At 48.7% G+C, this 15203-nt stretch overlaps 1 protein-coding gene across 4 annotated transcripts in view; it reads right to left on the reverse strand.

Moving 5' to 3' along the window:
* Positions 1 to 15203, reverse strand: part of kiaa0586 (KIAA0586 ortholog) — a 143299-nt gene that overhangs the window by 88477 nt on the left and 39619 nt on the right. For all 4 annotated transcript variants that reach the window (XM_072699330.1, XM_072699331.1, XM_072699329.1 and 1 more), the window contains 2 exons: positions 3931 to 4117; positions 270 to 371 (listed from right to left, as the gene is read on the reverse strand). In XM_072699330.1, the coding sequence (XP_072555431.1) occupies positions 270 to 371; positions 3931 to 4117 (289 nt within the window). The remainder of the gene's footprint in view (positions 1 to 269; positions 372 to 3930; positions 4118 to 15203) is intronic.

The following is a 15203-nucleotide window of genomic DNA, read 5'->3' on the forward strand; positions in this document are numbered from 1 at the left end:
AGGATAAAAATAACCAGTTAAATATAGAATGCAGTCAGCAATGTTCAAGGAAACCAAGAGCAGCTCCATAGTAAGCTGGAGGATTAAAACAGATCTATAACCGGAGCGCTTCACCACATCCTGATTTACAGCCAAATGTAAATAGCCGCAGATCTCGCAAACTGGCGGATTTCAGCCGCATATAAGGCTGCCGCGAACGGGGACCTAACAATGCGAGAGGATCCCGAGAAACCGGCACTGCAGAGGCTGCCGTTGCCATGGAAACTTGCCGTAGTGATGTGGAGAGGAGGCGGCAGGGTGCTGAAACCAGGGCGGCCAGCGGCACTGGTCTGGGCTGGCTCCCCGTCTTCCGTGGGGACTGCGCTGCCAAGCTGGACGTGGATGGGGGAGGGGGCAGGATAAGAGAGACAGGCACAGTTAAACAGACCGTTGGCACAGAAATACTGTTTCCAATACTAAACTTCATGAAATTGTCACATCTTCAAACAAATTTCATCAAGCTCTGCAATTGTCTTTAAATTACAGGTTATGGCCTGTCATGAAATGACTCTTCGGTCTTATCCTCACTATTTTATCATGATGGAATGACGTTTTTCATCCATTTGTGCTCATCAACCTTAAATACTGCACAAAAAGCTTTCAGAGACAGTGATCAAAGAGGCACGAGCTCACGCGTATGCCAACTGAACCCTGCATTTGTGTGTGCGGCCACCTCGCATGTCCGCATGCCGATCGACCTTGCTGCATTTGTCCGTCTACTGCAGTTAAGAGAGTGAGCTGGCCCCTTTGTACGGCCACAGGCTGACTAAACACACTGTGCACCTAGCAGCTGAGGGAGTGAGCCCCCTAACTTGCATGTCTGCATTTGGACCGTAAGGCCGCATTTATGCGTCTTCCGCGGCTGAAAGCGCGAGCCAGCTGCCTCGCATGTCCTCAGACCAACGTAATACGTCGGGTTTATGCATTTGCTGCAGTTAAGGAAACAAGCAGGCTGCCTCGCACGGCCACAGGCTGACTGAACATGCTGCATCTGGGCGTTTGCTGCGGCTGCGAGAGCGAGCTGGCCGGCTTGCATGTCCGCGTGTTTATGCATCTTCTGGGGCTGAGAGATCAAACCGGCTGCCTCGCACACCCATAGGCCCACTGAACACGCTACATTTGTGCAGCTGAGATAGCAGGCCGGCTCACATGTCCATATGCCGACTGAACATGCCACGTTTATGCGACTGCTGCAGCTGAGGGAGAAAGCCAGCCGCCTTGCATACTTACGGACCAGGCACTCCGCTCCGGGAAGATAGCTGTGAGTCATCACTAAGCAGGCTATCATAAAGAGATGGAAAAAACCCCATCTAATCCATTATGGCCTCATCGATCTGACCCGAACAGGGTGTGACGTGTGCGTGGGGGGGGGGGTGACACGTAGCAGGTTCTTGCAATGGTCTCTAGGTAAAGATCATAACGAATAATGTTGACAATCCGAGTGCAAACTTACGTTTTTTTTTTAAGGGGGGGCATTCCTTACACTGCCTTAGGGACCACAGAGGGTGAAGCCCACCAAATCATGACTCACCGGTTCATTATCAATTATCATAAAAACACTAAATACATTTCAAAATCAGAAATAGTAATAGTTTTGACAAAGCAGTAAAAAGAGTAGCACAACAATTGGTTTATTCAGAAAAATTCAAAAAGGCAGAGAGCAAACAGCCTAGGGGCACATTTAAATGATTTTTTACCATGACCTTGACTGCAGTAAATCAAAGGAAGCCTAAGAGAGAGTGAAGTGGCCGGCCCCAGCCCTACTAAGGGACAAAAATGCCCCGTCATTAAGGGCCACAGGTTGCCGAGTTACCACTTTACGGCTGTGCTTGACCCCCACTGACACTCCCCCACGGCAACGATCCCGGGCAAAACCGTCCTACTCGAAGGGTCCGAACACTCGGACAGGTCTGAAAGCTTCACCGCAAATAACGCCAGGCCTGTGCTTGAACTTTATCACAAGTGCCATTGTGACTTTAATGCACTATTTCTCTTGACAATAAGCCGAATCAGGTCTTTACACAAATATTGCTGCTACAAACATTCTTTTAAAATAAAATTATAAATAGCTGCTGTTGCACAAGCGTGACTGTGGTCCCCGCGACTGTGATCACAGGCTGCCTCTCTCCCGGGGCGGGGGGGGGGGGGGAGTGGGGAGGGGCTTGGCTGTACTGCCCAAGGGTTCCCACAATGACACACTGACATGTCACCCATCACATATACACATCAGTCGGAGGCAAAGGAAGCCGGCGAGGCTCGCTCGGATATCCGACAGCCCGTCGGCCATGTCGATAATGAATGAGAGCAGGCAGCATTACATTTGGTGGGGATGACAATGAGGGCTGTAATTTATCATTGGAGTGTGGTGGGGGGACACCGATTGGGGAATTGCAGTCTGGTCATTGAAATACAAACTGCAGTCCCGCCTCAGCTTGATCTCATCTGGGGAGTGGCAGCCCAACTGGATTACAGCATCCTCAGACGGAGTGCTGGAAAAGACCGGCCTGTTTAGTGGCACTGGGGACCAGTTGGCCAGCGAGGTCCCAGCTGAAACACGCTGAATGCACGTTACATTTAAACGCATCGCATATGTCATGTGCGGCTCTGGCACTGATACTCTGATGCACTGACAAACAAATTTAATATTATTTTAAAAATCAAGGCAAAATAAACATTCATTTTAACAATAGGCGGCTTTGGGGAATCAGACAATCCTCCTATTGTTATTTGCAATGATATTAATGCTGAACATAACAACAGGACAGCTCAGAGTCTGCGGAGCAGGACTTAAACATGTTTTATATTCACTTGCATTGTATGTATATTATTTAGCACTGGGAACAGTACACTGATGTGTGGATTTAGTTAATATTGTAAAAACATGAATAGATGACATCAACATTGTTTTTTTAAAAAAACAATGGGGAGATATGCTTTAGGGATTTTGTTTGACAACCTATTCTTATGTGCAATTATATTAATTTTTTTTTGCAAAATCATCTCCCCTCTGGTGACATTTCTTGTACTAAAAACAGGCTAGACACTGGAAGCAGAATTCATAGTTTTTCTTAAAATGAGTAATTTACGGTCAGGTGATTCTTGGCAGGCTAATCGACTGAGGTTTTGGGAAATGAATTTTTGTAAAATGAGCGAGCGGGAGGCTTTGAACTTGAGCGTAATGATGTAATGGCGGCACGGGAAGAGGGGCTGGATTTAACACGAATATAACATATTGTTTGCATTTATGAAATCCCAGCTTTAAGGGGTTTTTCAGCGATAAAATGAGAATGTAACGGGTTGAGTCAGGAAAATGCTTAAAAATAATGATGCCACTTGGACTCATGATGGGTTTCTGGCACTAAATCTGTCAGGTTTAGGTTGAGTCTGGCGTTTTTCAGTGCTGATTGAAAGCATGCATGGAACCACCTTAAGAGGTCAGATATGGTTCAAGTTTACTGCAGTAAGACTGCACTGGAGCAGAGTCACAATACTGTGGATCGAAACCCGGAGCCACTGCCTTAGTGACCGGCGGCGAGCTCATCTAGTTTCAACATACTTGGATTTACTCATGGTGAGAGAGATCAAAGAGGGGGATTATTTATGTATTTAAGAAGAGTAAAGCGAATGTGCCTTCAATATCACATAGAAATCACATTGAGTTTATCTTTTTGCAATAATAATCCTGGGAGCTAGTTAATTAGTAAAGTGATTAGTTAAATGCGTGACTCTTTGACTGCTTCTGTAAAGGCCCTTGAGCAGGAAGAACTAAGGCTGCTTTTCAAAGATACTGGAAACTAGAAGAAGGGTTGCTGAGGTGCTAAGGCACAGCTCTGTCACACGAATGCCTTCTTGTGTCATCCTGTAGAGCCTTTCCATGTCTGCCGCTCTCACCTGCGTCGGGGTCAGGGCCGGCGTCCTCCCTGCCCTGAGCCGGCCGGGGTCCTTCTCAGCAGCGGGCCAAGGCTGTGCGAGCCGTACAGAGGCAGAGGCTGGGTCCCATGGTCTGGCACCAGCTTCCAGCATTACAGAGGATGGGAGGAAGGAGGCCGGAGGGGGCTCAGGCTGCAGCCGGCATGCTCTGTGAAGGGGGGGAGAGGAAATGACAGTGGAGGGGCGTGCAGCGGGTCTGCATACGGGATGCACCGCTGTGGGCCGGCAGACTGGCAGTAACGGGACAGCCTCGTCAGGGTCCTCGGGCTGCTGGGGATGTCGCCTTCGGTGGCAGGCCAGAGGATTTTGTTCCATTGTTTCATATAGATATATAATCTATGTCTATGCTAAATAAATAAAAAAACACAAAGCAAAGCCACCCCTATTCCTGCTTCAAAAAGATGCTTAAAAGAAAATAACAGTCTCTTCACTTGTTCTCTTAGGTCAGATTAAACATCATTGACATGCAACTGATGGGAAGCTGGAACCCAGCCATCGCTCAGCCTTTTCCCCCATTCACACATCACTAACAGGAAGCTGGAGCCTGACCCTCACTCTGGGTTTTCTATATTCACACATCACTAATAGGACACCGGAGCCGGGCCATAGCTTGACCTTTTCTGTCATTCACACATGACTAAGAGAAAGCCGGAGCCCAGCCCTTACTCTGCCCGTTCCACATTCAGACATCACTAGGAGGAAGCTGAAGCCCGGCTCTCACTCTGCCCTTTCCACATTCACACATCACTAGGAGGAAGCCGAAGCCCGGCTCTCACTCTGCCCTTTCCACATTCACACATCACTAGGAGGAAGCTGAAGCCCGGCTCTCACTCTGCCCTTTCCACATTCACACATCACTAGGAGGAAGCTGGAGCCGAGCCCTCACTCTGCCCTTTCCACATTCACACATCACTAGGAGGAAGCTGAAGCCCGGCTCTCACTCTGCCCTTTCCACATTCACACATCACTAGGAGGAAGCTGAAGCCCGGCTCTCACTCTGCCCTTTCCACATTCACACATCACTAGGAGGAAGCTGGAGCCGAGCCCTCACTCTGCCCTTTCCACATTCACACATCACTAGGAGGAAGCTGGAGCCGGGGTCTCACTCTGCCCTTTCCACATCCACACATCACTAGGAGGAAGCTGAAGCCCGGCTCTCACTCTGCCCTTTCCACATTCACACATCACTAAGACGAAGCTGAAACCCGGCTCTCACTCTGCCCTTTCCACATTCACACATCACAAGGAGGAAGCTGGAGCCGGGCTCTCACTCTGCCCTTTCCACATTCACACATCACTAGGAGGAAGCTGGAGCCGGGGTCTCACTCTGCCCTTTCTACATTCACACATCACTAGGAGGAAGCTGAAGCCCGGCTCTCACTCTGCCCTTTCCACATTCACACATCACTAGGAGGAAGCTGGAGCCAGGCTCTCACTCTGCCCTTTCCGCATTCACACATCACTAGGAGGAAGCTGGAGCCCGGCTCTCACTCTGCCCTTTCCACATTCACACATCACTAGGAGGAAGCTGGAGCCGGGCTCTCACTCTGCCCTTTCCGCATTCACACATCACTAGGAGGAAGCTGGAGCCAGGCTCTCACTCTGGCTTTTCCACATTCACACATCACTAGGAGGAAGCTGGAGCCAGGCTCTCACTCTGGCTTTTCCACATTCACACATCACTAGGAGGAAGCTGGAGCCAGGCTCTCACTCTGGCTTTTCCACATTCACACATCACTAACAGGCTTTTTCCTCAAACCAGCAAAATGCAGGCAAGAATAAACTAGAAGTGAAAACAGGAAGTTGTGGTGCAAGAGGAGACCAGGCAGCAATTACTTGGGGGTGGTACTGTTATAGCAAGGGTCCATACCACAGTAAATCCACATGCTTATTCCAGGAGGGATACTCATATCAGTAAGGAATGGGACCAAGAGAATGGTGTTTACAAAAGCTGTAGCCTTCAGCAGATCATATTCTGCCCGCGCAGACAGCGAGTGCACAGCTGTGCATCGGCCCATCCCGGGAGTCAGTGCATCCAAGCTCAGTGAGGTCCCACTCAAGAAACCAAATCCTTTGCGAGCGAGGACCCCAACCAGGGGGATCGCGTTGGCCGGAGCACTTGCAGAACAAAACCCAAGTCTGAACTGGAAAGAGGTTAACAGGGTCTGCAGCATGTCTGCTGAAAAACGAAGTGTTTTTGTTGAACAGGATCACCAAAGCGGGTAGAATTACGGCAAACTCGATGGCCCCGGCACTGCCACGCTTGCCTGTTTCACCACAATTAATCACACGCCGACACTTCCCATTTACCTACATCCTGCTAGCGTGTTTCATACTATTCAACAGCTACTTTTTTTAGGCAAACTGCTATTCCATTCCGGCTGGGGAAGAAAGCAGAGAAAAGGGAGGTACTTAGAGATAATTGCCAAATCTGTCATTCGGAAACTAAACTGCTCATTCCTTTCGACATTCTCAAACTCCATGTTTTCAGATCGCACCTTCTCATTTGTCTTGTTACAGAACAAAAAAAAAAAAGTTCTTTTCCATCTCACTCTGTCTTTTTTTTCCCTCCCTAAGGCTGCTGGCAGCCAGCTAGCCATTTCTGGGTAATTGTACGCTCTCAGACTTCTGGATTGCGTGAGAGTGTCTTATGTAATGAGCGCCGCTCCGCCCACCAACAAACAATTTTGGGCTCGGGGAGGCGAGACGAGGTGTGACGGGAGCCGGGGAGAGAACGGACGCTCCGGCACATTTGCAGAGAGAGGCACAGGGGGGAGGATGAAGAGATTAAAGAGGATGAGGGGAACCATTTCTCTGCTGAAGCACAGAACATCAGTAGAGAGAAAGTAAGAGAGAGGGATCCGACCCTTTCTGCATGAAAGTTCTGAACCCTCCGTATTTCTTAATGTAGACAAAACAATTCACAAGATAATACCGGACAGAGACGTGAGGATTATGGGTAAGAGTGACAGAGCCACAGGCAAAGCCGGAGGACTCAGGCAAGCATTCGGTATTATGCTCCCTGACATGTTTAAATGGGTCAGAATTGTGACATAAGGCACCATTGAATTGCAGTGCAGTGTCTGAGCTGGTACAAAAGATCCAGATCACTGGGAGACCGCTGGCCCATCTGTGGGTGTACGGTCATGTCGACAGAACTGCTAAAAGTCACAGGAGCGCACATGGCCTCCCTGAATCTTGAAGGTGAGCTCTGAGTGGCAGAACATGGCGGCCAATAGGCAGTACAGCAGATCTCAGCCAAGACATAACAGTGGACATTAAAGCATAAGTGGTGGTCAATGGCCCAGCCCCGGGTACTAATCCCAACCAAGGCAGTAACGGGTCCACGGACATGCAGAAGCATTCACTGGTGCGGGTGTGGGTTCTGCAGTCAGCATTTCCCGGCAGGGCGCTGCAAGCGTGCTAACTCCACAGCACCCCCTCCTTCCCCATCAGCATCGCGCTCTTACTAAAGAAGCGGCAGCAGCATCCGTACCCAGGACGCCGTGAAGGTCCCACTCAGTCTGCTTCCACATCAGAAGGTCCTCACCTTCTGAGTGTGCTGCACTGGGACAGGATGGCTCTCACACAAGGACAGCGAATAAACAGCGACAGAAACCTGCAGTACACAGCCTGCAATACAGCACCACTCGACGCCCACATAGTCCCTGGCAAGCTTCCCCACCCCCCGGCCAAGACAAGGTGCAATCGGCTTGCTCAGAAGATGGCACCCGGGTGGTGGCTTGCGGTGGTTGACCGGCACTGCGGCGACTGATACATCTGAGGGGTACAAGAGACGGAGGTGAGAAGCAGAGAGGGCTAGTGATTAGATGTGTTCCTAAGAGAGAATGGGCCCCTTGGACTGAAATATTCCAGTGACCAATCAGACAGACGACTCGTGTGATGAATAAGATGGTGATTGGTGGCTGTGCAGGGTGGGACTCTTGTGGGAAGCACCTGCTGCCCCCTCCTTGCGCGCAAACTCAGGCGATATGAGCGGATCACGGCCCTGATAAGCAAATACCCACATCGATATATTGCAGCCCACAAATTAGATGTCTTTTCATGGAGTATCTGTATAAATCTACTATACTGAGCTGGACTGCATTTGAAAGTTTAATACTCTGAGATATACTGGTATCAGGATCTAGGGCCTAATTCAGTGATACGTGAATATTAATAATAGGCAATGTTTCTTAAAATTTCTTTTATTTCACACTTTTTTATATTTACATTTCCATGCTACTTATTAAAATGTACATTCATACTTGTAAATGCAAATTTATGGTCTACTTTCCTACTGTACGTTGACAGCCGAGCCCAAAATAACCAACAGAGCGCTGGACAAGGTTCTAAACGCGTTCCAATTTCCAGTGGCCTAATTTCGAACAAAAATGTAAGAGTTACTGTATTTCCCTTATTTATGGCTGGAATGGACAGAACTGAGCAACACTAACTGAATTAACAGGACAGAAAAAAAGAGTGTTTGTACAATGGGACAACTCAGGATAAAAAGAAACTGTAATTTACACTCCTGATTAATGAAGGCATTTACTGTGTCTATAACTCTAATGAAACATCAAACATCTTCTGCTCCCCCCCTATGGGGGCACAACATCTTTCCTGGATGACATTAAGTATAATATGGCAGCAAAATGTATCCATTGTCAATATGCTCTGATAACCGTTGAATAAGCCACACACTGCTTCAACAAGACCTGCAAGCATTACTTCTGCTTAGATGCTCTGACCCTTGTTGGAAATGCAGCAAACTCTTCACCTACAGGAGCCCACAGATTGTCCATCTTACCTCTGGGTTCCTCGTATTTGGCTGGACTAAACCAGACTAAGACTTATCCTACATACCTGTTCTAGAGGTAGATTTCCTTACAATGTACTGCCCTTTTGTCGAAAGGCTGGTATTTCTCCCTCATGATGGACCAGCTGTGCTTGGTCACCTGCTCTAAGTGGTCATGCTACATGTGGATGGTGGATCCCAAAGGTCCCAGAAAGCAAAAATCCCAGCCAAGATTTTGTTTCAACCAACCAGTAGAGTAAAAAGAGTCAACTGGCTGAATTAAAATCTAGGTCTGGATATTTACTTTTAGGGACCTGAACTATCCACCTCTGGCTGACCCCAAGCCAAATCCAACCGGTGACAGAGGTTAGCTGACATCTCTTGCACACCCCTTGTATTTAGGAGGAAACTCATTGCTTTCGATGCACTTCTGTGTTTCTGAAGCAAGCTGGAACCACGTTTGTACAGTGAGAAACCTGCTTTGTTGGTTGTGCTCTTTGAAATGATTATATTCCCATTTCAATTTCTGTACTCATATTTGATTTATTTTTTGCCAATTTGGCCAGTTACCATACAACTTTACAGTAGAAGCTGATGATTGTTCTGTGAGTTGAACACTGAGAAGGATTCAGACTCTGGGGTAGCTGAGACATTTGCAATATCCATGAAAACAGGAGGTTATTAAAGAAAGAACGCGGTGCAGAGGACTCGTGTCGACAGCAATGTCAACAGCAGCTCTGCTGTCCTCCAGGAAAATGATTCCCATACTAAGCAGCTCCCAAAATCTCGCTGTTTGTTTTGCGCTTGCCGATCACAATGCAATTACAGTCAAGAAAAGTCAATGTTAAGGCATTCTGCAAAGCGGAAATGTGTGTTCTGCAGGGAGTGCATCATAAATCCCCACTTAGAGACACGACGCCCCTTTGTATAATAATTAATGCATTAAATAATACTTACAGCAGCAATTTAATCAAGCTCCCTCTGTCTAACATGTTTTTAAAGCTCTTAAACCAATTGGGGGGGGGGCAGGGGGGAGTGTCCAGCAAAACAACACAGGTGACCTGCTTAAATGAGCCTGTATGAACTCCGGACTACATACAATGTCTCTGCTCCATATTCCGGAACCATCCACCTCCCTCGCTGCCAGCATCCTATCAAATATCCCCAGCCGAGTCACACACTGGGAAACTGCCCCCTGCCGGAAGCTCCCGCTCTGCCATCCACAGCAGACGACTTTGGAAGGTGCGATACTCGCAGTCACAACATCATTTGATGGATGGAAACCAGGGCGACGGCAGTCGCTTCCATGAAACAAAAGAGACAGAGAGAGAAGCTACTGCAATAACCTCTTAATCTTGTTCCTTTCCCACATACAAAATTACAGACCTGTTGCACTTGTCTGACAATGACTGTTACTGAAATTTCCTTGTATCTATTCGTACAATATGTCATTTTAGCGATCTCGTACCAGCTATGAATTTGGTTTACCATAAGACATCAGGTTAGGGGCTGGTATAATCATCCTGATCATATGTTTTATATAAAGGCCACTAAATAAAAAGGGGAAATCGGACTTTAAATGTTACCCATAATGCCCCTGTGACCAACGCTTTCAGACTGCATAATTACTGGAAGCATCTCCATGTTTGAGAAATTCCACTAACGCAGGGTGTTTGGAATGCTCACTCAATGGAAGAGAAGGAAAGCGCCATTCCGAGGTGATGCTTAATTTTCTTTGTTGGGTTTCCAATAAATAAACATGAGGCGAAATGTCAGAGCGGCCCCTCGCTGCGATGATGTATGCAGCCCAGCCAGTCATCTTCACTCAGATTTAAGATGCACAAAAAGGCGCTAATCCATTTGAAGGGGGTGGGGGGTTATTGATGCGAGTGCTTTTGATCCTGCTCAGACTGATCAGAACGCAGACGCAGGAAGGCTGAACCGCAGCAGCCTCAGAGAGGTCATCATATGCAAATCATCCCGGGAAAAGGAAATCTTACATTCCTGCGGCTACGTGTGCCGCAACGTGACCCGACCTTTATCAGAACCAAACAAAACATAATTATCTAGCAAATACAAACAAACCTGGTTTCAAGGGACTTGCGTCAGCTTGGGGGCGGTGATCTCACGCTAATGGAGAACGACTCCAATTATAAAAGTTATTGTGATAACATAATTGGTATAATATATCAACAAGTTGTGCAAAGGGGGAAAGACCCACAGGCTTCAGCAGGCAGCCCATGTATCAGTCATACACATAAGGAACATTTGCATTGGTGTAGAAAATGACAGTCTCTTTCAGAAAGACCAGACTGACACCATCACATGAAGACCCCCAAGTACAAATGTTCTGACATACAAAGACCCACATATACAAAGATCCTCATAATGTAAAGACTGGCACACAAAGCTCAATGTAGTCTCCCTGAAGGACGCCACCACGATGAATCCTCAGGAAGAGGCTACTCATGTAATAAACCCCTGAATACATTATAGGGGAATGGCTTTCTGTCTATACCATCTCTCTTAAATTACTATCGAAATTAATGTGCATTTATATTCATATATACGGCATCTAGTGATGTTGCTGCTTCATCCAAGGTCAGTGATCTGCAGCGGCCATATTGAGGGGGAGTTGGGTGTTCATGAATAAATGAGATGGAGCTGCACCGCTACCAGGGCACTCCTGATGCAGCAGCAGGCTGAGCTCTGGGGGGGTGGAGGGGAGACAGTCGTGGAAAGGAGGGTGAGACTCCTCTGCATGGTGCAGCTTCCTCCCCCTCCCTCGGTCACTTTTCCCATCATGCCGTGGGGCCACGCTCAGAGAGGCCTCCTGCTGACGCTCTTCCTCCTTCCTCCCTCATTCTCTCTTTTCCCATCATGCCGTGGGGCCGCTTGCAGAGAGGCCTCCTACTCCTCCTCCTTGGTCCCTCAGTCTTTCTTTGCCCATCATACCTTCGGGATGCAGTGAGAGGCTTCCCTCCAGTGCTCTTCCTCCTTCCTCCCTCATTCTCTCTCTTCCCATCATGCCGTGGGGCCACTCTCTCTCAGAGAGGCCTCCTGCTGACGCTCTTCCTCCTTCCTCCCTCATTCTCTCTCTTCCCATCATGCCGTGGGGCCACTCTCTCTCAGAGAGGCCTCCCGCAGGTACTCTTCCGCTTTCCTGCCTCAGTCTCTCCTTTTCCACCATCTCATGGGGCCGGTCTCTCAGAGAGGCCTCCTGCTGACGCTCTTCCTCCTTCCTCCCTCATTCTCTCTCTTCCCATCATGCCGTGGGGCCACTCTCTCTCAGAGAGGCCACCCGCTGACGTTCTCCCCTTTAAAAATGTTGCTGCTATCAAAAAAAAAAAAAAAAAAAAAGCTTGGCAGGAGCAAATAATTCCACCAAACCCCCACATTGTTTCCGATTGCCGATTTGCTGAAAAAAAAGAAAGAGGAAGAGGAGGAGGAAGAAGAGGTGACGGATATGATACTGGAGGAGGCAAGACTGTCGGGTGTGGCCTTAGTGGGGACATCTCGCTGCTGGAGAGGGGCATCCAGGTCTGAGCCTGAGCATGGCATGGCTTCACAGGCATGGCTTCACAGGCATGGCTTCACAGGCATGGCTTCACAGGCATGGCTTCACAGGCAGGTCGTCAGCCCAAACCGCCGCAATGCAATCGTCATTTTAATGATGTTTTATGTACACAGCTTATGAAGGACATCCCCTGAGGATTTTAAGGAAGCAGGCCGCGGCTTTATTGCGTCATTTGTTTTGAGCAGTTTTACCTTGGGAAACTGAAAGGGAAGCTGGGAAATACCTGCTGGCTGATGAATACTGTGTGATCCAGCAACTGCAGATTTCCTTTATTCCTGACACTTCACTTTTACCCCCCCATCCCAAAGTCCTCGCACTTAATATCTCAACTTACAGACAATGTTATAAACACACACACACACACACACACACACACGAGTTTCCCATCTGCATGTTCTTAAAAGAGGTGTGTTTGGGAAAAGGTGTAACACCAGGTGACCGAGATACGGCTGAAGGGTCCCACAGAGCAGAACAAAACCAGCACCCACCGTGAGGCAGGGGGAAAATAAACAAAGCAACTCCTATAGACACTGGCCACGTACCTCTGCATCTGCTTCCGCTGTTACAGCCCACCATGGACACGTGACCCAGCTGCATTCTCACAAACAAACGTGGAGCTTTAATGTGAAGTCAATGAACAAACTGTAAATGTAACATGCAGTCAAGAGCCCAAATCTGTATCAAACAAAGCTGGGCTTCATCCGTTCATGTGCATTAGGGGACCCCCGGCATCACGCTTCCTCATACTCGCTCCCTTTCTCCATCGCTCGCTCGCTCACTCACTCACAAAGGGCAATTTCGAAACGGCGATTCACAGATTACTCTGGGAAATCGCTGTTCCTCCAGAATGCCCACACAACAGCGCGAAAACATCTTAGACATGGAGCCCAACCCTGCGCCTGCAAGCAGAAGAAAGGAGGAATCCACTCTGCCCTGCCACACAGACCCCAACGCAAACTGTGTCAAAATTAATTGAAAATAAAACCTTACAGACTGAATGATTTACGACTCATAATTCTGTAGTGTACATCACCGTCAGAGACAAATGGGTTTATTCCTGCTTTCTATTTTAAGAAAGGTGGAGACAATGTAAAAACAAACAGAGTTATTTTAAGTAAGACTGCCTGAGGACATAAAGGAAAAATATATACAAAATAAAGAGGACAAAGCATATTAAAAATGGCTGGTTTTTGTGAGCATTCTCTGCACTTTAACCCCATGGCCACGGGCAAACTGAAATTGGATATCCCAAATGTATATTAATTTCTGCTCCTGCACCGAGAAAAAACAGCATTGAGGAGCTTCCCTCTAAATCAAATTTAAAATGAGTTGGATATGGTGATGCTGGGCCTACAGAGCACCAAAAAACAGCACTGCCACTCTCCCGGGTCATTTGGCAATGAAGCTCACCTCCCATTCCTCCCAAAAACAGGCCCCTATATAGCCTGAATGTCCACAGTAATGTAAGATTTCCTGTCCCCGGGATGATTTGCATATGATGGTCCCTATGTACCCTACCGGTACATAGATTCCTTACCGGGTCCACAGATACTTTAACGGGTCCACAGATACCCTACAGGGTCCACAGATACCTTACCGGGTCCACAGATACCCTACAGGGTCCACAGATAATATCAGGCTCACCCTCCATTACTGCCTCCTTAGGTACAAAGATCCCTGAAGGATAAGTGGATGCTTCGACTGAAGTCGCAAAACCAAAGCGAATGAACAGGAAGTCTTTCAGAAGCATACCGCACAGCAACTCATTACTGACGTTTGATATTGAAATATCACGCCAGGCGGGGGGCATCTGAAGTGCATTGTTCAGCTTCCTGGCTGCTACCCCCTGCTCTCTCGGTCCCTGAAATAGTTTCCGGTAAAAAAAAAAAAAAACAGCTGCTTTAACAAGGAAATGTCAAGGCTGCTTTGCCATGGTCACTGCCTCCGCCCCCCCCCCCCACCCCATCACAGGCAGAGCAGGAGGGAGGGGCGGAAAGGTTTCCTGCCTGAGAGGGCGCATTCAGCTCACACATGCCGCGGGGGGGGGCACGTCCCGACCGGACCGGCTGGGAAATAAAAGGGAGGGGGTGGTGAGCGAGCGAGGTGGCCCACGCCGGGCAGGGCGCCCTCTCAACCGCATGCCCCCCACCTCCGCCCCACCCCCCACCCAAAGGGCCGTCGGCACAAACTCGCGTTTATTTGACTCATGGAGGAGGGGGGCGGCTGGGCTGTTTTTGTCTCTCCCTCAGCAAGAGCGCTAGACAGCAAGGGATATATGGGGGGGGGGCACTCCCCCTCACACTTAATATAACTAAGAGCTATCGATTCCAGTTGAGGAGGGGAGGTCAGGCAGGCTGCCAGGGGGGGGCTCAGAGACTGTCAGCATTTGGCTCAGAGGACAGGCTGCCCGCCCCTTTTCCACTATTCCTGACTTGGTATTCTCCTCACTGACCCCCACCCCCCCCAACTCCCCAGCACTGTGACACACGTCCGTTATTAAGATGCATCTGCAGCCTGGGTCCGTGCTGCCTTATTAATATTAATTAGCCTTAATACAAAGCTCATGCATTTTTCGATTAATGTAACGACCTGTTTCTAATAATGCCAGCCATACATATTAATGGCAGCTGCCGCCGCAGCGCCGCCGCCGGGCCCGGCCTGCTCCGGGGGCAGCCACGCTGACGTGACAGCTGTCATTCCCCTGTCGTTTTATGGCATGCCTGTTCATGGGGGGGGGGGGCGGGGTGGCAGTATTCCGTTTCTCCTTTCCTGCCGCAGAAACACAAAACTTAGCATTCCCGAGGCGGGGTTGGGGCGGGGGGGGGGGGGCAGGCCAGCAGAGAGCGCTTCCTTGGGAAG

The sequence above is a fragment of the Paramormyrops kingsleyae genome, chromosome 14, assembly GCF_048594095.1.
Source record: "Paramormyrops kingsleyae isolate MSU_618 chromosome 14, PKINGS_0.4, whole genome shotgun sequence".
In the NCBI taxonomy this organism is placed as follows: Eukaryota; Metazoa; Chordata; class Actinopteri; order Osteoglossiformes; family Mormyridae; genus Paramormyrops; species Paramormyrops kingsleyae.